At 38.5% G+C, this 21659-nt stretch overlaps 1 protein-coding gene across 2 annotated transcripts in view; it reads right to left on the bottom strand.

The window, feature by feature from the left end:
- Window positions 1–19033, bottom strand: part of ncs1a (neuronal calcium sensor 1a) — a 37099-nt gene extending 18066 nt beyond the window's left edge. Inside the window, exons 1-2 of one of the 2 annotated variants that reach the window (XR_005129517.1) lie at window positions 18496–19033; window positions 3293–3317 (exon numbers count right to left, since the gene is read on the bottom strand). Coding sequence is in view for 1 of the 2 variants with exons in the window: in XM_017697943.2 (XP_017553432.1) it covers window positions 3293–3317; window positions 18496–18559 (89 nt within the window). In the remaining variant the exon portion in view is untranslated. The remainder of the gene's footprint in view (window positions 1–3292; window positions 3318–18495) is intronic. The other variant, XM_017697943.2, reaches the window with a different exon arrangement.
- Window positions 19034–21659: the final 2626 nt, after the last annotated feature.

Here is a 21659-nt window from a genome sequence, read left to right as displayed (position 1 = left end):
AAACATGGAAGGGTAAAGGGGTTAAGTTATAGGCTTAACTGACAGTGCTAAGTAAAAGTAAATTGCCATCAAGCCAGCCACAATGCAGAAGATTAATTTTGCACCATTTCTATCTTAATTAATATCAGTTAAAAATGAATAATGTGAAGTATTGAGCAAAAGTAGGAAACATATATTTAGCAAAAAGTACAGAAAATGTCTCCAACAAGCCTAATATCAAATCTATAGCATTTAATTACATCTATATAAAACGAGTTTCCAAATCATATATAAAAAAGAGTTTCCAAAATTACAATTCAGATGATTATTTAAAGATATAGAGAAATTGGGACTCTTAACAACAGTGCGGCATATGGTAGACCACCATCAGATAAACAACTTAAAGCCTTCAAGACAGCATAAAAAATAAGCTCCACTTTTGTGTAACATTTGAAAAAATCCTCAGGTGTTTCTGACCATCCTCTCATTGTGAGAAGACAATACTATGAGTCTGAAGGCACATATAGCTGTCAAGAGGCTATTACTACGAATAAGAAATAGAAAAGGAAAATATGCACCAGAACACCGAAACTTGGTGTTGTGGGTCAGTGTGAGTGAATTTGTTATTGGGACTATGACTGCGAGAAGTATAAAGCATAAAAGGCAACCAGCCTGTAAGACTGAACTTTTGAGGTGTGGAAAAATATCCCTGCAGATTTCTTTGAGAAACTGAAAGTTTATGAAAATATTGGAAGCTGTAATAACAGCAAAGCATGGACACACTAAATAGGGAAAATTCTGACATTATATTTAGTTGTTGAGGCTTCTGTGAGATTTCCCTTTAACTTATGCTTTCTGCTTTTTTCCTGATGCTGAAAAATAAATATCTTAATAAAGAATGGAAATTAAGTTAAAAAATGGGTGGTCTCTGACTTCTGCACAGTACTTTAGGCTCATAAACATTAGCAGTCCATGTGTCAAATGACAAGTGGAGAACACTAATGTCAGAAAAAAAAATTAATTAATAGATTATAGGCTATTAAAGAAAAAAAATCTGTAGTATAAAGGTGTGCAATCCCATTTATTTTTAATGCACCCATAATGATTTTGTTCTTGAACCTGGCCTTTGATCACTATGCTGCCTGGCAACTATAGCTGTTAATGAAATACACTGCTTGGTGGAAGAACTGTTATTAGTATAAAATACTACAGTATTTTAGCATACTGAATTTTTTAGCTGTTTTATAAAGAAAGCTATTTATGTCAAGCCTAACAACAAACGCACTGTAAGACGTGGCCTCTCGTGGCTCACTGCTTCATTAGAAACAAATTTCAAGCATTTACCCAGAAGCCCGTCTTGAGCAGGCACCAGAAGAAACATCAAAAGCCGCTGTGTGAGGCCCAGCTGAGTTGCTCACAAGCTTTCTACAAGAAAGAACAGTGTCTCTTTACTCTTATGGGAATCTGTGAAGGGCTAAAGTGAAGAAGAAATGTGTGAGCGGCTCTTCTTCTTTCACTCATGTCAAAATAATGAGTAAGGCTTTGTTACAAGACACTCTTGTACAGTCAACCAAGCCACTCAACATTTTTTTTTATTACTAGGATGTTGTCTGTGTCCCAATCAAATAGAAAAAAGTCCTTTGTCTTTTGTTCCACACTTCCATTTCTTTTCTTTTTTTTCTTTCTATTTTATCAGCTTTCACTTCATTCTATTTTTTTTTTTACCTCATATGTTTTTTGTTTGCTTTCTCTCACACATGTTTTGGTGGCTCTGTCTTAGACATTCATATCTCTCCCTCTCTTCTCTTCCTTTTCCTTCTCTCTCTCTCTCCTTCCCTTCTTCTCTCTTTCTCCCGCAAGCACTCAGTCCAGTGTCAATCGCTCTCCATCTGCCGTGTGTGGCATACAGCAGGCGGGCAAAGCAAGGCTCTTGGCACATGCTTTAAGGGATTCAGGGAGAGAGAGAAAGGGAGAGTGGGGGTGTAAAAGAAAGAGAGAGAGAAAGAGAGAGAGAGAGAGAGAGAGAAGGAAAAAGGGAGAGGAGAATGACTCAACATAGTCTAAATTTGCCGGCTGAGGAAGCACTGCAAGAGGCATACAGATGTGGGCTTTTTGTACGAATCCACAATCATCCAAAACAGATAGTAAAGCACTCAGCTAATAGTCTTGCATATGAAAATATGAAAGAAACATTCTTGATTTTGTAGCTTCGAGAACAGACTTGCTTTCTGTTCACTGGCCCTGGTTGTTTGGTCCAATACAAGTCATTTGCTTCGGTAGTTTGATACTACCATGAGTCATGAGGCTGATGTAGCTAGCACGCAATGGAATTCAATTATAGAACCCAGTTTCTAAATCATTACACCACATCAAGATATCTCAAATAGACATATTTATGTGGCTTCCACCACAACATGGAAAAAGTGAGAGAAAGTTTCTTGAAAATAATGGAAGCTGTAATAAGGGAAAAGTGTAGACTCACTAAATACCATCACATAAATTACAATCACATTTAGTTGTTTAGGTTTCTGTGAAATTTTCTTTTAACTTTGCTTTCTGCTTCTTTCCCGACACTAGAAAATAAATATTTCAATTAAAGTCAGATAAGTGAATGTGTACAACCCCATTTATTTCTAATGCACTAATTAACACATACAAATTTTGTTTTACTTAATAGCCAGATTTGCCTAGTAGCCTAACAGAAATTAAGTTTTAATTTGTTGAAAGAAACATTGTGTACTGGCCACACTTTCTTCTTTCCCCAATTAACCAATCATGGAAATTATTGCTACGTGCAGTCCTACACCTGATTGCCTTCAGAAGTAACTCAGTCCATTGTAAGTTGAATTAGATATGCTAGATTTAGATTAATTAAATGCACTGAAAGCCATATAGGCTCTCTGTTTACTGGCAGTACCAAAATGAAGGCATGAGTTAAAAATTCATGAAGTATCTTCCACTAGACCACATCAAGTTGCAAAAACATGAAGCAAATTTCATATCTGTATTTCCATCCACTCATTTCACCAAGAATACAATACCACACAGTGTCCATGGTAACTGCAGGGGCCAATAAGTTGTTGTCAGGTAACTGCATTTCTCAACACAGTCCTGAGCACTGCAGCACCACAATTGTTTGTGTTTAGATACACAATTTCACCTCTCACAGCACAAAGCATCCTCAACTGATCCAGTAAAGTCCTTTATTAATCTGAGCTGAAAGGGTCTTTTATGTTAAGGATAAAATAGTAAAAGCATGAGGAAAATAATGACTTGTAAATTAGAAGAAGGAAGAAAAGAGAACAAAACTCACCACTGCTGTACTTCTTTTTCAGTGACTGCAGAGAATGACAGAAGAAAAGAGATTGTTATTACAGAAATCAAAAACTGGATGAAACATAACTCTCTAATGCTAAACATTGAAAAGACTTGACTCATTCTCATCGGTTCTAAATCTGCACTCAGTAAAACTGGCCCCATCACTCTCTCAATTGATGATGTTGTTTCGTCTGCCTCCTCTGTGGTCCGTAATCTGGGTGTCATCCTCAACACCTCACTTATACTCAACACTTATGTCAGCTCCCTTGTTAAAACCTCTTTCTTCCACTTACACAATATAGCCCGGCGCCTCTGGAACGCTCTCCCTTCTCATATTAAGCAGTCTAATTCTCTGTCCTCATTTAAATCCAACCTTAAAAACACATCTGTTCTGTCTTGCATACAATCTTCCCCCATCCTAAACTATTATAGCTCATGTCAGCTCATCATCTTTACTGTGAATATGTTTCTCTGTCTCTGCTGTGTCTTGGGTCATATAAAAGCACTATATAAATGTCATGTATTATTATTATTATTATCACTATTATTTGTAAGGACAAGAACTATATGGGGAATGTGAATGAATGAAATATTCTACTAATATTGAATACTTTGTTCTGTACAAAGTTGAATGTGCTGACAACAAAATCACACAAAAATCATCAATGGAAACCAATGGAGGCCTGGATTTGGAGTCACACACAAAATTAAAGTGGAAAAACACACTACAGGCTGATCCAACTTTGATGTAATGTCCTTAAAACAAGTCAAAATGAGACTCAGTGTTGTGTGTGGCCTCCACATGCCTGTATGACCTCCCTACAATGCCCTGGGCATACTCCTGATGAGGTGGTGGGTGGTCTCCTGAGGGATCTCCTCCCAGACCTGGACTAAAGCATCCGCCAACTCCTGGACAGTGTGTGGTGCAACGTGGCGTTGGTGGATGGAGCGAGACATGATGTCCCAGATGTGCTCAATCGGATTCAGGTCTGGGGAACGGGTGGGCCAGTCCATAGCTTCAAATTTTCTATAAACTGTTTGCACACATTCCAAATTTGATACCTGGAACATTTTCCAAAAATGCAGTATATAAGTCATACAAGTCTTCGAATGTGCTACATACACAGTCTTTGTTGTCGTATTTTGGGCTTAATATTACGCAGACCAGTCTAGCACCCACAAGCTCTAATTGCACAGCGTTGCTGTTGTTACACATGCAAAAATGTTGATGTTGTCGTGTTGAAATTAGCATGGGCCTCCCTGAAAAAGACGTTGTGCAGAAGACAGCATATCTTGCTCCAAAATGTGTTCAGAGTTCATGGTTTCTCCATAAATCTGCAAGTTCTCCACCGATACACCCAAATAACCATGACCATGACTGACCCTGGCTTTTGAATTTTGCACTGGTAACAATCTGGATGGACCTTTTCTTCTTTGGCCCAGGGAGCACAATGTCCATTGCCATATTAAATATTGCCATATTTAAGTTTGTTTCCTGTATAACTTCACTTTTTTACTTAGAAAATCCACAAATTATGTACTTATACCATTCAACACCATTCTCTTCTACCATTCTAACTCCATATAAGTTACCATTAAACACATTCGTTTTTAGACCAACAGCGTAACTACCTTTCAGAACTACAAAGCCTAGTTTTGTGTCTTAGTTTTACATGTGTATAGAGGTGTGCTGTAAGACTGACAGCACAGTCTGAAGAGGAGGATAACTGGAGCCGTGACTAGCAAAGAGCTGGAGCTGTCGCCTCTCGGGTTAGAGTCGTGTCAACTCAGCCATGTACTGACAGACTCTGAACCGTTACAGACACAACACATTTCTATCTTACACACACACACACACACACACACACACACACACACACACACACACACACACACGCTAAAGGCATGCTTAAAGTTAAAGGAACAGTTTAGCAAAAAATCAAAACTGACACATTTTTCCCCATCAGCATGTTTGGTGTCCTAAATTTACTTCTTTAGTTCTGCACTGGAGCTGCAAGTCTAATGTAGTCGATATCTCCCCAATTAGCACTGTGTAAGCTGCATGTCTTAATCACCACACAGCTGCCTCAAACTATGAGTTGTTATATACATACTTGCTTATGTGGTTTCTTTTATCTATGGCCAGATGTATGGTAAGAAATTATAGTAGCAGCTATCTTGAAGCCTGATTTTTATCCACACTTTTGTTCATTATAATAAAGAGGCAAGCTTTGGACATCAAACGTCTTGGGTTAAGGAGAAAACTGCTCATTGCTCACAATTTAGATGTGTTGACTGTAGCCTACTATTGACACCATGGAAAAGAACAAAGGTGGTGTGGTCTCACCTGGCAACATATCAACAGCCATGTTAATAATTTCTCATGCTCTAGTTGTCCCTCTGAACAGCAGCCAGCCTTAACATACCACTTGTTCGGCAAACTTAACATGAAGCAAAACACATAATGCCAAATTCACTGAAGCACTACATATGTAATGTGAACAGAGAAGCAAATGTTGTTGGAAACAGCTAGTACAGTTTATCTGTGAATGATCTGGTCTAGTACATGAATATGAGCACTCCACAAAGGCTGGTGCCTTTTGAGTGAGCCACTGGAGCTTGCGTACTGTGGCCTATTATCTTAATGCTTTGCATTGCTAAGGGAACTATGTTTCCCTGGCTGTGTCTGTGGTAACCCCACTGTGTTATTACCGATACTCTCTTTCTCTCTCACTCTCTCTCTTACACACACACACACACACACACACACACACACACACACACACACACACACACACACACACCCAGACACACACACACACACACACGCACACACACACTCCAAGCCCTTTGTCTGGGGCAGTGGCGTAGTCATTACAAAGGTCAGTGGAGTGTATCCAAGCGGACAGAATGGAGAGAGCAGGAGAGGGGATAAAGAGAAGGAGAGTTACAAGTAGTGGAGGATGAAGGGTAAGACCAGTGAAGAAGAGAGACAAAGGGACATCAGATGAGGATCTGACTCTGTTTCATTGATATTTTGTGGGCAAAAAAAGTCATAAAGATGGCTCTGTAGCAACAATAATGATGTTCAGCTAACTACAAATCCTCAACACTAGAATAAAACAAGAAAAAGACCCTAATATAATTTTGCCAACACTCTTGTGGATTTTTAACACTGACCATCAGATCAGGAGAAAAACGACAATCACAACATGAATGAAATTTTACCAAGAGATGGAAATCAACACAGAGCTATCAGAGGCAAGAAATTATTAAGGATGCACCAAAACCAATTTTCCCTAATGCTGAAACTGACACCTGACCCTTAAGCATCAGCAGATACTGATACTAATTATCTAACCTAACTATCCCATAAGTCCTTGAATTTATACAATTCTTTTCTTTAAAACTCTATTTTGGTAAAAGCTGTGCTCTGCATCACAAATAAAATATAATATTTATATAATATTTATTTATTATATATCCATAGCATTTGTTACTTTATAATTTGAAGTAAGGACCATATTAAACAACTCAAGTAAATTAGAAATGTTATTATTGTGTAATATATAGATGAACCTATGGTGTGTAGTGAATGCATACAGAAGCTTCTCTGGCTCAGCAAAAATGATGCTAAATTGCTGTTTCACATCCAAATAGCTCAAGGCATTTGCCTCATATTTGCCTCCTGTACACTTGTGCTTACATCTTCAAGAGTCAGACTCTAGAGAGTCAAAGTAAATTAGTTCAGAAAATACAAATGTATCAGTTTAATTGTTTTTATAAATATGTTCTCATACTAAAATTGACATTTGCAAAAAACATTCCACTGTATTAAAAATTAGCATGCTTCTGCGATGGATATCATCACAGGAATACTTTGACAAAGCATTGTCAATAAACACTGTTCGCTACTGCATCCACAAATGCAAGATAAGGCTGTACTGTGCACAGTGGAGGCTATACGGCAACAATGGTCGAAATGCTGCTGACTTCTCTGGGTTTGAGCTTTAAAAGCCATGTGTCTATAACTCTGAAACACATTTTGGACACAAACGCTGACTTTTAGAGGTTTTTAGGGAAGTCCACGGTTCTATTTAACATGACAACAGCAAGAAACATGCTGCATGTGTTACAACAGCATGGCTGTAATCAGAGAGTGCAGGTACTAGACTGGCCTGTCTATCACATATTGAAAATGTGTGTTGCATTATGAAGCCCAAACTATGACAACGAACACTCCATACAGCTGCACAGCTGAAGACATGTATAACTAAAGAATGTCCAAAAATTCAGCTTGCAAAACTGGATCAGGTTGTGTCTTCAGTCCCCAAACAATTATTAAGTGTTGTTCAAAGGAAAGATGACATAACACAAAGATCCTGGTTTAACTTTTTGGAATGTGTTGTAGGCTTCAAATTTAGAATGAGCATATATTTACCAAAAAAAAGGTAATAAGATATAGCATCAAATATTGTGTTTTTTTTTTTTTTACTGTTTTCAATCTAATCCCTGCTTTCTGTTTTCATTAGCATTACACATACAGTCCAACTTTTTCTGGAATTAGGGCTGTATTACAGTAATTTATGCTGTCAGTAGCAGATGTGTTTAGCACAACTATCAGTTCAACAGACCACTACACCACGCCAATGTGGCTAGTGGACACACTGCTAAGGTTAAACCATTACCCCAAAAGACTGGTGGTTCCTTCCATACATCTCTCTAATGTTCACTCGCTAACAAAATTGACTAACATTAACACAGATTCAATCATTCATCAGTTCAGCTATTCAAGTAAGGGAACTCCATTAGCATGTCTTACACTGTGTACATTGTTTATTGGGTTATTTGTGGCATACTGGTGAAACAAAAAGGGAAGAATTCCAACTGGTATATCTCCACTACCATTGTCTACCCACTAAATACTGGCATTTAACATATTGCCATGAGCATTTTTACTGCTTTTTGGCAACCCATGCTGATATGTCACACAGCAGCGCATATGCATGTCAGATATTGCTTTGTGGTATCTGTCAAGGGTAAACACATCCTCAATACCAATACTTCATTTAAGTCTGTGGTGATTCTCATGTGGTATCGGTATAGATGTATTAGCGCCACTGTGATCATTTCACATTTTTTCTTGAAAAAAAATCAGGATCAATGATTATACTGCACTTGCTAGCTCACACAAGCATAACTGGTCCACTGCAGCTTTGACCTACATTCCATACACCTTTTTGCTTATTTGCTTTTTTTAATGAAAATGTTAAAAAATCATAAGTTTGCTGATATAATGAAAAGTTAACAAAAATCACACATTAAATAATGTAATACTGTGTACCTCAACTTCAACATAACCTATTTCAAAGCTCATTTTGAAAGTGACTAACAACTGCAAGCATGCATTTGTGAGCTTCTGCTGGTATGGGTTCATGGCTGTTTATTTTCTTTAAAAATAGCTTCGCCTGCTGGAGAAACTTCAGACTGCTAAACTAGAAGCAGTGCACTCCAAATTTCTATATACTTAAACAAAATAGGTGTTTTCTGTCAAAACAGTGGATGCACTCTAGTATTTGGCTACAAATATACTTGGGAAACCGTGTATTATATTTTTTTTCAGAATTTTATAACTTATCCAAACCACCAGGCTATTTAAGCTGTATGGGTAATTTACAGCACAGACAGTAGAAAATGCACTCTACTGTTTCCAAACAACTTTACAATGTCCCATAATAATCTGATATTTAAACAACACAGTTATTATCACAGTATCGCTGAAACCTAAAAATAAGTTAAAACTATGTATTGAATATTGAATGTCTATCATCACATTCAAAGAAGAGAAGCTGGGCATATCTTCCGTCACTCATTTCATGCAGATGAGTCAGGGAAGAATCTCAAAAGACACCTTATCAATTTGGCTAGTTTCCTGTGCACTATGAACCATCCCTATAAACCTACACAAACCAGAATCAAACACTAAAGTAAGCCATCTGTCCTGAAGGATATATGTGTTAGCCTGCTTAACACTCTCAGCCTCTCTGGGTAATCACTGTACAGGCCCTAGTACACCAAACCGCTTGGGAGAATCTGGAATATGTTCTCCCTGTTCACTCTGGTTCACTCAGCTTCATTAGAATGTTCATCTTTGTTTATATTTTTCTGGATGGTGTGGTCTGACGTTAGAAAGGGATATGCAAATGTATAAAACTATGTTTTACACATCTTAAACAGATTTCTATATAGCTACAATATCGTCAATGACCACCAAAAGGTCAAAAAGGTCACCAAAGCTTTTTGTATAATCTAAATATCCAGACTCTGGTCTCTTGGCCTCTAGTCTTACAGATGTTGTCGTTACATTCTGTGAATTTCACTTAAGTATTCAATGTTATCACATTGGATCTGTGAGACTGCAAGCATATAAAATCATTAAAAAGACATTTATCCAACATTTATTCTTCTTTAATATGATAAAGAGATAGCACTTTAGCTTGAGCCAATTCCATGGTTGATATTGACACTGTAATCTAGGATTGTAGTACTTAAGTTCGGTCTCAGTAAATTAAAAGTCTCTGTCTCGACATCATTTAGACACAGTCTTCAGTTGGCCTTGGGGTAAAATGGATTTGGAAACCAGCTGAGTGCAGTGCCTCCATTTGAGATAACTGGATATTATAGTTGGGAGCTCGGTTTTACAACCAAATTTCTCAAGTCATTTGTCTAATATGTGTCTCTTGCACTCAAGCTTTCATCTACCACCATCAGACAACTCTGGATTTTGGTAAATATTAAAAGCTATTCACGCTATCAGCATTAAATGAGAAGCTATGTAGTATCTCAGCTTGTAGTGAAGACAAGGCCAGAGGCCGCAGCATCACCTGAAAACCTAGCTGAGCGAGGGACAACGTAGGTGGTGTGTGTGGAAAGCCTACTGGTCTCCCTGCTAGGCTAAAGGCTAATAGGTAACTCCAAGAAACCGGCTTTTCCTTCAACCCTCTTTTCCACCTTTAACTCAATACAGTCTGATGCCTGCTCTTTTGACAACAAGCTGGACTAACTTACCTCAGACTGCAACACAATACACAGGAGATGGAAGGCTTAGCATGGTCTGCACCATATGTACATTTCTTTCATATAGATAATGGAATTATGCAGAAATTCTTACAAAAATCAGTGCAATTCTCATTTAAGATAAAGAACTAAATAAAGCTTCCGTTTAAGGTGTTAAAATAGTGTGTGTGTGTGTGTGTGTGTGTGTGTGTGTGTGTGTGTGTGTGTGTGTGTCTGTGTGCATGCATTTTACACAAAAATACAATAATGTGCACACACAGAGATGCCATATTATGCACCTACACACACAAACACAAAATACACACTCTCATATCTTCCCCATGTGACCTCAAAAGGACACTTGACTGAACAGAAAGAACTTCAACAGAAGGAATCATCACTGCAGGAACAGAGCCCACCAACAAGCCATCATGTTCTAGCAGGTGCAGACACACAAACACACATACAGACTGACACACACTTGATTGAGCTACTATCCCCTGCCTGTGTGAGTGGGCTCCTGCAGCAGACCCCCACATTACAATCAACATCACTCTGTTCCACACCCCACAAAGGCTTTTGATTAGGCTTATTTGTGTAAATAAAGTTAATATGAAGAATATGATGAGGGTGGCTGGGAACATCCACCCTCATCAGGAATAAGGGGAGTTATCAATTCTGAATCAGAGCTGATCTTTCTAATGTACAATGTAGGTCCAACCGTTTGCAGATACCTGTTCATCCAATGTTTACTCAAGGGTGTTAAGGGTATTCCCCTTCTGGGAGGGCTTTTCAGACTAGATGTTGGAACACTGCTATGAGGATTAATTGGATACAAGGGTAGCACTAATGTTAAGTAATTAGCTCTGGATTATAAACATCACCCATCCCAGAAGTCATGGCAATACATCATTCCAGAGAATGCAGTTCCAGAGAATCCACAGCCCAATTCTGTAGGGCTTTACAGTGCTCTAGCCAACGTCTGGCATTGGGCATATTGATCTGCTCACATGCAGCTGCTCCAGTGCACCCTGTTCTATTGGAAGAGCTTGTCTATAAAAACTGTATAAGAGGTGTCGATACAATGAAATGCCTGTGTCAGGAATGGGTGCAACTTAAAGTAACTGAATTCTGAGTGATATGAATGTTACAAAGCATTACACAGCACTTTTGTTTATGGTGACGGCACTGTGACTGAGCAAAATGAGAGATGGAGAAAAGAGAAAATGGTTTGATTAAACAATTATTCAAATTATTTAGGAAAAATTATTAGTTGTGGCTTCACCTTAAAGAAGCAGCACTGCTGGTGTCAGACCTGTTTATGTGAGTGAAATCAGCACTCAGAAACAGGAAAAAACTGATCTAGGATCAGCACTCCACCACTGAGGCTGAAAAACCCAGGCTGATGAAGCCAACAGTCATGCTTCCTCTGCATCTCACTGCATCTACTCAGCTCTATAGAAAAGCCTACACACAGAACACAAACACAAAGCTACTCAGTGTGGGTGAGAACAGCATGGAGGAGAGGGGACAGATTAAGAGCTTACAAAAACAGAAATGAAATTTATTAAAATTTGTAGTCATTTTCAAGCTGAATGAGAGACACTGAAAACACTGTAATGGTATAGATCTACAATCAGCATTAGGGACACAAAATCTAACAAGACTGGAAACTTTATGCGTTTTTATTTTGGCCAATCTGTGTTGTAATTTTATGACAAATAATGTGCGTCAGGAAAATGCACTCACACTGTTTTGAATGCTCCTGCTACACCTCTACCAAAATGTCACAGCATGATTACTATGCATGATTCATTGTGCTAAACAGCCAGTTACCTCTTACTTTTGGAGTAGCACTTTATTTGATTCATGTTATTCAAACAGGCAACTCATTTAAAACTGAACTGAAAAGAGCAAATAATGTTGTTTATATGTTTATATCAGAAGTTTGGTTAATAAAAAGTACTGAAAACCTGCTAGAGTGTTTGTGTTCATTTACCCCACACAATGTGAACTACTAATCAGCCAAAAAAAAAAAAATGCATTGGCCAATTTGGCTGTAAGCAAATTGAAATCATACATAAAAATGTATTGATCTGAGCTCTACATGTCCTCTGTTATGTCCTCTATACTTACCCCGAATGCTGAATTTACATAATATATTTTATACTTTCAAAATATGCATAATATAGCAATTAGTACTACAGCCCTAGTTCTGAATTTAAGTTTATTTTAGGTTTTGATTTGATGAATGCATTTTGTTGTACATAAACATCAGCTGCATATAACAGCAGCTCAATCACTGCATAAGTATAATTTATACGTATGCAGTGAGAAGAAGCATTGCTTTGCAGAATAAGCTACTGTAGTGGACGTTGAACAAGAGCTCTAAACATGAAGGCCACTACATTTAAGTTGCTGAGGAAAAGCTGTAAAGAATGATTATGTGGATGCATGAATACATCTTATCTCAATGGACAACACAAAGCACAAGTATGCAAAAGATAACAGTTTGAGAGATGTAAGGACACAGGAGAGTGTGAGTGTGACTGAACTGGGTGAGATAATGTGACAGTCTGTGTGTAGTATAAATTGCCTCATTTTAGCTATTGTAACTATTAAACACACATAAACACACCTATTTTCAAACAATGTCATGACATGGGGTCATACATTTCATTGCTGTCTGAACAAAACCTTGTATCTCCAAAAGAGTAGCTTTACAGGAGATGGAAAAACCATTCTTAAGCATCCAGAATAAATACAAGCCAGGCTAAATACAAGCTAAATACAGCTTTAACCTCCAGAATCAAAACCTCAGCTTTTTGCTCTTTTTTTAAATAAACCACACAATCCTTTTCATGGTGATCAGCCAAAAGTTTTCACTATGTTAAAATGTTTTTGCCTGATACTATCCTGGGGACATGTGGTCCCCACAAAGTGCTAAATACACACATACATATTCATATGTTCTCAAAGGGGGGGACCACAAAGCATCTGTCACTTTGCCTCTAAGGCAAAGATAAAACCTGGGGTTACATTTCAAAATCAGGGAAAAGGGAGAAGAAATGATGCATGGAGCCATGGTTGAGAGAAAGAGAGAAAGAGAATGAGATAAAGGAGAAGAGACCCAACCAGGGAGAAAAGACAGAGCATACAGAGAGATAGTGGAGGAGAAGAATAAGAAAAGACAGGTGGCAGCCAGGTTACTATAACTATAAACTATAAAAAATCTAGCATGAAATATCACAGAATTGCTTGCAGTAGAAATATAAAACAAAGTATAGCAGGAAGGCATTCATAAATTACATTTAATGTTTTGTAAAACATTTTTATGCAACTTTAAATGCAAGAAATTAGGAATTGACATTTCTTTGAAAATATAAAGACCAACTTCAAATCAGACCCAATTCTGTTTAACGTGCAGCAGTTTTGCTCATATGTGAGATTAATTGAGTATTTTATACTTTACAAATATTACAAAACTTGTACTGTTATGTGAGAACATTTCCAAGTATGTGATTAAAAGGAAAGAACTCGTACCAACTTAATTTGGCCAAGGCTGCTTTCACAAGGACATTTTGTCAAAAACAGGCCATTGATTTTAAAATAAAAAACACGACAGCAGACGCCAATGCATGGGAATGTGTAAAAATGAGTAGAATTTTGGCATATGCTGAAATATTCGTGCTTCAGCCAATAGGAGAAGACGTGGGGCGGGGCAACTGTACCCTAATCTCAGAATTTGTGAAATGAATGGCATTCTAAAGAGACAAGCATGTTTAAGGAAACTCTGTGTTTGCTATGTATTTCTTCACGTAGGGTAGCAGAGTGTTCTTTTGAGCAGTTTGATGAAGACAATCTATTTAAAATAGCTTATTTTACTACAAATGTATGCAAAACACTGTAATACAGTAATACTCTATACTCTGCCTTCATCATTTCTTATGAATCTTCATAATGAAGCCCCTTCCATGTGTGTTGCTTACTTTAATGAGTGGGAGCCGGAAGGTCCTTTGAGCAATGCCAGGCCCAACCTAATTATAGGCCACTCCATCCACTGGCCCACCAGTGGTAATTACAAGCTATGGCTAAGGCGGAGACTGAGAAAGGAAGCTACACACGTAATAGCGCTGTAAATGTCTTCCTCCAAACACAAAAGGGGAAGAGGCAGCTACTGTTGTAGATGAGAAAATGCAGATGATTATGAGGGGAAACTAAAAACTGTTTGGCCTTAATATGTCTATAACACATTCCTGATTGACATAATGAGCATTTTATCACATTCACTTCTATTTTTCAGTAGAACTGTGTTTTTTTCATTTCCGAACATGTTAACACAGGGCAGGTGATGTCTGATTCAATAAGGGTCTGGGGACATATACATACCACTATTAGAAGACCTACACCATCCTGTACATATAGCAGGATACAGAACAAACACAACCTGAAACAAGACCATGGCCGACCATGCCTTGCTATCAAGCAAATACTCAGAATAATTTCTCTCTTCAAACATGCCATCAAGCAAAGAAGAAACTAAATCAATGCCTTATGTTGGAGCCAGTCATCTTGCATAGCTTATTAACTATTAAAAGGCTTGCTACAGAAAATAGTGACAGCAAGGGCCTTTGATGTCTGGTTGGTTTTTTAAAGCATAGTCTCTGGATCTGTTAAGAGATGCACGCATGAGAACACACACACATATACATGCACACATGCTGAGTGAACTTCGCAGCATGAAAGTGGTAATTTAGACTCCATGCTGACAGCTTCGGTCGCCCACTCCAACACAATTGGGCACAAACTGAGCATGACCTCTGTGCTTCCGGGATCTCTCAACACACACACACACACACACACACACACACACACACACACACACACACCAGTTTCAAGTGGTGCATATTCTCAAATTTGTTTGAGACAGCAAGATGTGGAAATGTTAGTGGAATTGAAAGCTGAGCAAATGTCTTACACTATTAAATATCACAATACTGATGCAGAGAAATTATTATGATTTCTCTCATTCTGGCCAGGATGTCTTCTGTTATTGTCATAAACAATGCTGATCTATGCTTTAAAAAACCAACCAAACATCAAAGGCCCCTTGCTGTCACTATTTCCTGTAGCAAGCCTTTTTTCAGTTTTAGCGACATTAATAACTAAGAAAAAATTTATTAATTGCATTGTGTCTCATAAAAGAACATTAAAAACGTTTTCAGAAGAAAACATACATTTCATAGAAAACACATATTCAAACGGAGTTATGGAATAAATGAAGTTCTGGGGGAGGTACGTGTCTGAAACCCCTCCTTTTCCAATCTAGCGCCCTATATATTCACATCCTTACTGCTCCCTTTCACAAAGTTCTAAGCATTCTACCCCTCCCACATTTGGTTGTCTCTGTTCTTGACAGCTACACATCCTTTCAGACGCGTTGAGCTGTCTTCTCAAAGTGGAAGGATGCACAGAACTGGTGTATTTTTTCAGATCTGAAGCAAGAGAGGAGCTTGATTTTCCCCTGCCTCACAAAGATAAAACCTGTAAGTAATGTTTATCTGACGGGGAGAGTTTTGGTGGTCTACCAAGTACTTGGTTGTTAGAAGTCTCATTCTCTCTACATGTCTTAATATTTTTTTCCACTTCCTTGTGTAAGTGGAAATGTAACTTCCTTATAATAAATGATAGGTCTCTTTTTGGGCACTGTATTCTGTACTCTTAAAAATGTGTTAAAAACGGTTCTTTAGAGTGATGCTGCCGAAGAACCACGTTTCAAATGTGTGGGTGTGAAGAACTTTTTTCAAAGTTTAAAGAACCTCCACGTAATGTAAAGGTTACAATTAATATGATTGGTAGACAAACTCAAGCCAAGTCTAAGCCAAGAACCAGTGATGAACTTTTATCTTTAGAAGTGCATTTACAAAATACTGTTATATTGAATTTTCTTTATAAATAATCCAGCACTACTCCCAGCTGGTTGAATGAGCCAGGTTGACTCGTGTAATCATTATGCTGGCAAACAGTATACTTAGCTAATGGTTTAACTCTCATATACAAATTCCTGCCTAATTTCATGAATTGTTTAAAATATAATACTAGTCATGTGAACAAATTTACAAATGAGACTTAATGTTAATCCAAACTGGTGAATGAACAGCACCTAATCAATGCTATGCAGGGGTGAACTTTTACAGTTAACTGTGCCCAGCAGTTGTCAGCTAGTATACAAGGCTCCAGTGACACAAATGCCAAATGGCAGACAAGCAATCTTAGCAGGCTTATAAATAACAACAAAAGAGTAAATAGTTTGATTTTAATTGATAACAAGAACCCCATCCACAGTTACGCAATAGCCAGTGATCCATTATGTACAGAAACCCAGCAGTTAGAGATTGAATAATTACTCAAATTATAAATGTAGCTGTAATTAATCAAATTCCCCTGGTCAGTTAATGAGGCAGATAAATATACTGTTAATTTCCCTGTGCTTAGTAAAAGAAGACACTTTGATTCACCAACTCAGAAAACACTTAGAAGCCAGTGGGCAGGTGCTGAAGCTGAAGCATCTGCTTGTTGGCCTCCAGTATAAGTGTGTTTACTGAATTTTCTTTTCTTTTCCAGGGAATTATGTCAAACGTGTCCACAGTCAAACATAAGCTACAGATCCAACAGATAGAGATTAGGTTGAAAAATGCTGGAAATATTACTGTAAACTGCCATTCTATATAGTTAGAATTTAGAATTAGACTAGAGAGCATTTCCACATCTTTTTTTCTGTGTAAATTAGTAGACAGGCTTTGACAACACATGCTTAAAAACCTGTATGCTGTCTGCAAAAAATGTGCAAATAGCAATAGCAAAAACCACCTGCTTCAAAACAAGGCAATCACCCCCCAACCCCCACCGCGGCTCAATCATTATCCAGGATCGACATCTAGGAGCCTAATCTCATTTGAATCATTTAACTCTATCGAGGTGATTTTCTCCATGACCTGCAGTGATGCTATTTGTTTTCTTTGTTAAGGGTGAGAACTTGCACAGCATGTAACACAACAGTCAGTGGCAAAGCATTATGCATTCAAGGAGAGATGGCAATGGCTCAAATAGGACCAATAGCTAATTCCAACAGAAATCCAATCCAATCAAAAAATGATTAAAGGGTTATTAGAACAGGGGAAGCGCATGGAACTTAGTAAAATGCGGAACGTTCACATTTTATATAACGCTTCAAATAACACCTTCAAGGTATCATAAACATCAATTCATGACACATGTTCCCTCTTCTAAGCACTGTCTCAGCATTTTTGGATGGTATTCGACTGGCATAGGTTCTCAGGTAATGTTTAGAGGTAATGTTTTCCTCACTTCTTTGAAATTGATGTAGCATGCAAATACTTAAAAGTTTCAAAATGTATGACTCAGTCCACATATGTCAACTAAGCTGCAAAAATGAAAACCAACATTTACATTTATGCACGTATTCAGCCGACAGCAGAGCAGCCCTGCCCAGTCATGCTAGAATTATACTTAGTGTTTCAGCTGGAATTGTTTTCTGAATTAAGTAGAAAACAGAGCAGCCAATCACTTACATTTACATATACCAGTCTTAAAGGCATAGCTTGTTTATTTCTAAAGGGGTAAAACATTTGAAAGTGATAACTGTTTCTTGTCCATAAAACTGTAGAAATATTATAAAAACCTCAAAAATAAAATAAATAAAAATAAAACAAAAGAAAAACGAATTATATGAGCCTTTTAGGTGTGTTACGGACTAAAAAAACCAATCAGTGCATTCATACATTCTGTACATTGTATCTGAAACATGATATTTATATCTATGAATTTTAATGTTTCAGTATAATTTCATACAGGACTTCAAAGAGGGAAGTCATTCACGTCCACACATTCATCTCCAAGTCAATACAAGTGTGTTATGGCCATCAACAGACACAGCTCTGCAGAAATGCCAGCACAACGCAGAGGAAACTGACACTGAACGATATTCATAATAACTGGGGGTTGAGGACATTCTAGCTAACTAGCTCTTGACATTAACACTGAGTGCCTGCGTGTGTGTGTGTGTGTGTGAGAGAGAGAGAGAGAGAGAGAGAGAGATGCCTCAGGCATGGCAGTACTCACAGTAGGTTTTTCTGGTCAGTTCCTCCACCACCTCAGGCTTGAGTTTGCTGTTGGATTTGCCCATCTCTCTTCTCTCTCTCCCCTCGTTTGTCCCTGAATGTGTCCCCCGCCCCCACGGACCCTCTTTTCCCACTCACATTTAACGCGAGAGAGGAAAGAAAAGAAAGAAAAAGAATATAAAGACACAATGCCAGGAGGAATGGAGCAAAGGAGAGTGAAGAAACGCGATTTAAAGGCGCAGTGTTCTTCCTCAGGCAAAGAGAGAGAGACAGTAATCTTTTCACTCGCGTCCCTTGTTTCCTCCGCGTCTCCTCCTCCCGAGATTTCTGCCAACCGCGGAGCCCGAGGCCGCGAGAGGCGCTCCTGTCCTGGGCTCCTGCCCGCGGTGCTGGCGGAAGACTTGGTTCGCTGTCGGGCTAAACGCTGTCTTTGCTCGCGTCTGTATGAGTGTGTGAGTGAAAAAGGGAGAGAGAGAAAGAAAGAGAAAGAAAGAGAAAGACGGAGAGCCCGTGTGGGAGGGTGTTGGTGGGTGTGGCTACTCGCCACGCGCTGTGTTGGTGCCGTAGTCCATGACAACGCTTGCTCCACCCCTTTGCTTAAAACACACCTCTTTCTCTGTCATTCTTTTCACTTGAAATCTGAAATCCTCATAACAATGCAGCACAATATGACTGTAATACTGATAACAGACAACGACGACATTAAAAATTAATCAATTGTTATTATTATTATTATTATTAGTAGTAGTAGTAGTAGTAGTATTGTCACTTCTGAGATAAGGCCAGTTTGGACAGTGCATATGTGCCTTTGTCTGCCAGGGGCCTTTGGAGCCTTCAGACCACAAGTCCCAAGTGGGATGAGTGAAACATCTTCATAGTGAAACATGAAAATATGTGATAAAATTTGATTTTGGAAGCAGGAAAGAAACAGGATTTCTATCTTCATAAGTGTTCAAGTAAGTCAACATTTATGAAAGTCATGTAAAAAAAAAAGTCAAGAGGCATTTATTGTCATTCCATCTATGTACAAGCGGAAGTGTGTTTTTACTGTGTCCCGAATGCTACACTATATGGAAGTATGTAGACTCAATTATTGATTTCAGGTGTTTCAGCCACAGCCACTGCTAAATGGTGTATAAAATCAAGCAACAAGCCATGCAGTCTTCCTAGACAGACACTGGCAATATAATGGATTGTACTGACGGCCAATGAGTGCCTAAGCATTGTATGTGGTTGGTATGGTGTAGTGCCTTCAGCACCTTTGCCTTCTGTGCTGTAGACTGGGGTTCAATCCCCACCAGTGTCAGCATCCTACACTATACCAATAAGAGTTCTTGTGCAAGACTCCTAATGCTACCTTTGCCTACCTATGCAAAACTTTATGTTGCTCTGGATAAGAGCATGTGCCAAATGCTGTGAACGTATGTGATAAGGTGATGTGGAGAAGCATGAACAGCAAGGGCTTCTTGCTCTTCCTTTTTCACCCTTAATTGCTCACCAAAGAGTCACAGCATTTCACAGAGTCAACTGTTCATTAAAAATATCAATTTCCACCAGGCTGACAGAATGGCCAGTAGAGAGCCTGCAGAAAGATTAAACCTAGAAACCAGAAAAAATTCAACTAAGAAGTGACAATGATGTCTTAAGAAAGCATGAAATACATGATGTGCTTGTAGCAGCACCACACACACTACACAGCACCATTTTAGTGCTTAAATACTAAATACTATACTACAGAGAAAGACAGTGAGACAGAAAAACAAAAAGAGAGGGACAGACTAGAAAAAAGACAGCAGTTCAGCCAAAGAGAGAGAGAGAGAGAGAGAGAGAGAGAGAGAGAAATATAGACAGAGTGACAGACAGAAAGTAAGAGAAAAAGAGAGAGAAAGAAAAAGTGAAAGAGACAATGCTTATGAGATAGAGTTGAATTTAAAAGTAAAGCAGTGAAGAATAATGCTGAGTCAACACCATGCTGGCCTAGAAGCAGCCTGCAGTCTTTTGCCAGAAGCATCACCTGCTGTGTCACTCTATACCCCCACCCCCCACCCCTCAGAGAACACACCATATTGAGCTGGCAGACTATGGCTACCCTAGATTAGAATAGCTCTTTCTCGGGCCAGTTTAAAAGTAGGCTACTTCTCCTGATATGTCCCCTTTTCCCTGCAATGAAAGATTGTTTTTTCCTTTCCTTCCTACTTTATCCTCCAATCCGCTCTGCATCGTGGTCCAAAGGTGTTGCACAAGACTTTATGTAAAAAAAAAGAAAACGCATTGTTACATCACCATTTTCAGACCTATACTTAAATCTAAAGAGAACTTATTTTGTTGTTAAAGTGCCTTTAAGACTGACATATACAACTAACCTCTGTGCTGACTGGTTAACCTGTATTGTGCTTGTATTGTCTCCTTAAAATGCATCCTGAAAAATTCTTTGTCATTTCAATATGAGTGAGCAGAGGTAAACTCTTAAAGATTGAATAAGCAGATATGTTATATGGCCAAAAAGTATGTGGTCACCTCTTCTAATTATTGAGTTCAGAACTAATCTGCCAGAATGCATAATGCCATCAGTAAAGTTTGGCAGAGGAAGGATAATGATCTGGGGCTATTTTTTTAGGGTGGTGGGGTGGACTCTTAAGTTGCAGTGAGGGGGTAGCCCCCATGGTTGAAAGAGCTTTGCTAAAGTGCCCTCTAAAGTGACAAAAATGACAAGAAGTGCCCTATTGACTGCCCATCAAATGGAAAAAAAATGTTCAAGTGCCTTCTAGAGTGCATCTTCATACAGTAATTTATGATAATGTGACCTATAGTGCAAGGAAAGTTGATAACATGATGTTTTCTATCAGTGCCCTAACAGTGAAGTGCCAATCTACACTGCTCCTACATGACCTGTCCTGAAGGCTGCACAACCAGTGAACAAAATGACGCAGTGCTGAAAAGGGTGTTCTTACATGTGTGAGAATGTGGGAAAGTTTATCAGTGGATGTCTCTCCAGTGGAGAAAATATGATGTGGTGACATATAGGTGCCCTCACAATGGGATTATCTTAACGTTCACTACAGTTGAAAAAACTCATGAAGGGCCTTCTAAGTTGACCTTCCAAGTCAGAAAACACAAGGAAGTGCCCTCACACAGGAGAGCAAAGACAATTCCAATGAAGAAAAT

The sequence above is a fragment of the Pygocentrus nattereri genome, chromosome 23 (assembly GCF_015220715.1).
Source record: "Pygocentrus nattereri isolate fPygNat1 chromosome 23, fPygNat1.pri, whole genome shotgun sequence".
In the NCBI taxonomy this organism is placed as follows: Eukaryota; Metazoa; Chordata; class Actinopteri; order Characiformes; family Serrasalmidae; genus Pygocentrus; species Pygocentrus nattereri.
Note: the sequence above shows the minus strand (reverse complement) of the source record. Positions and strands in the feature narration are given on the sequence as shown.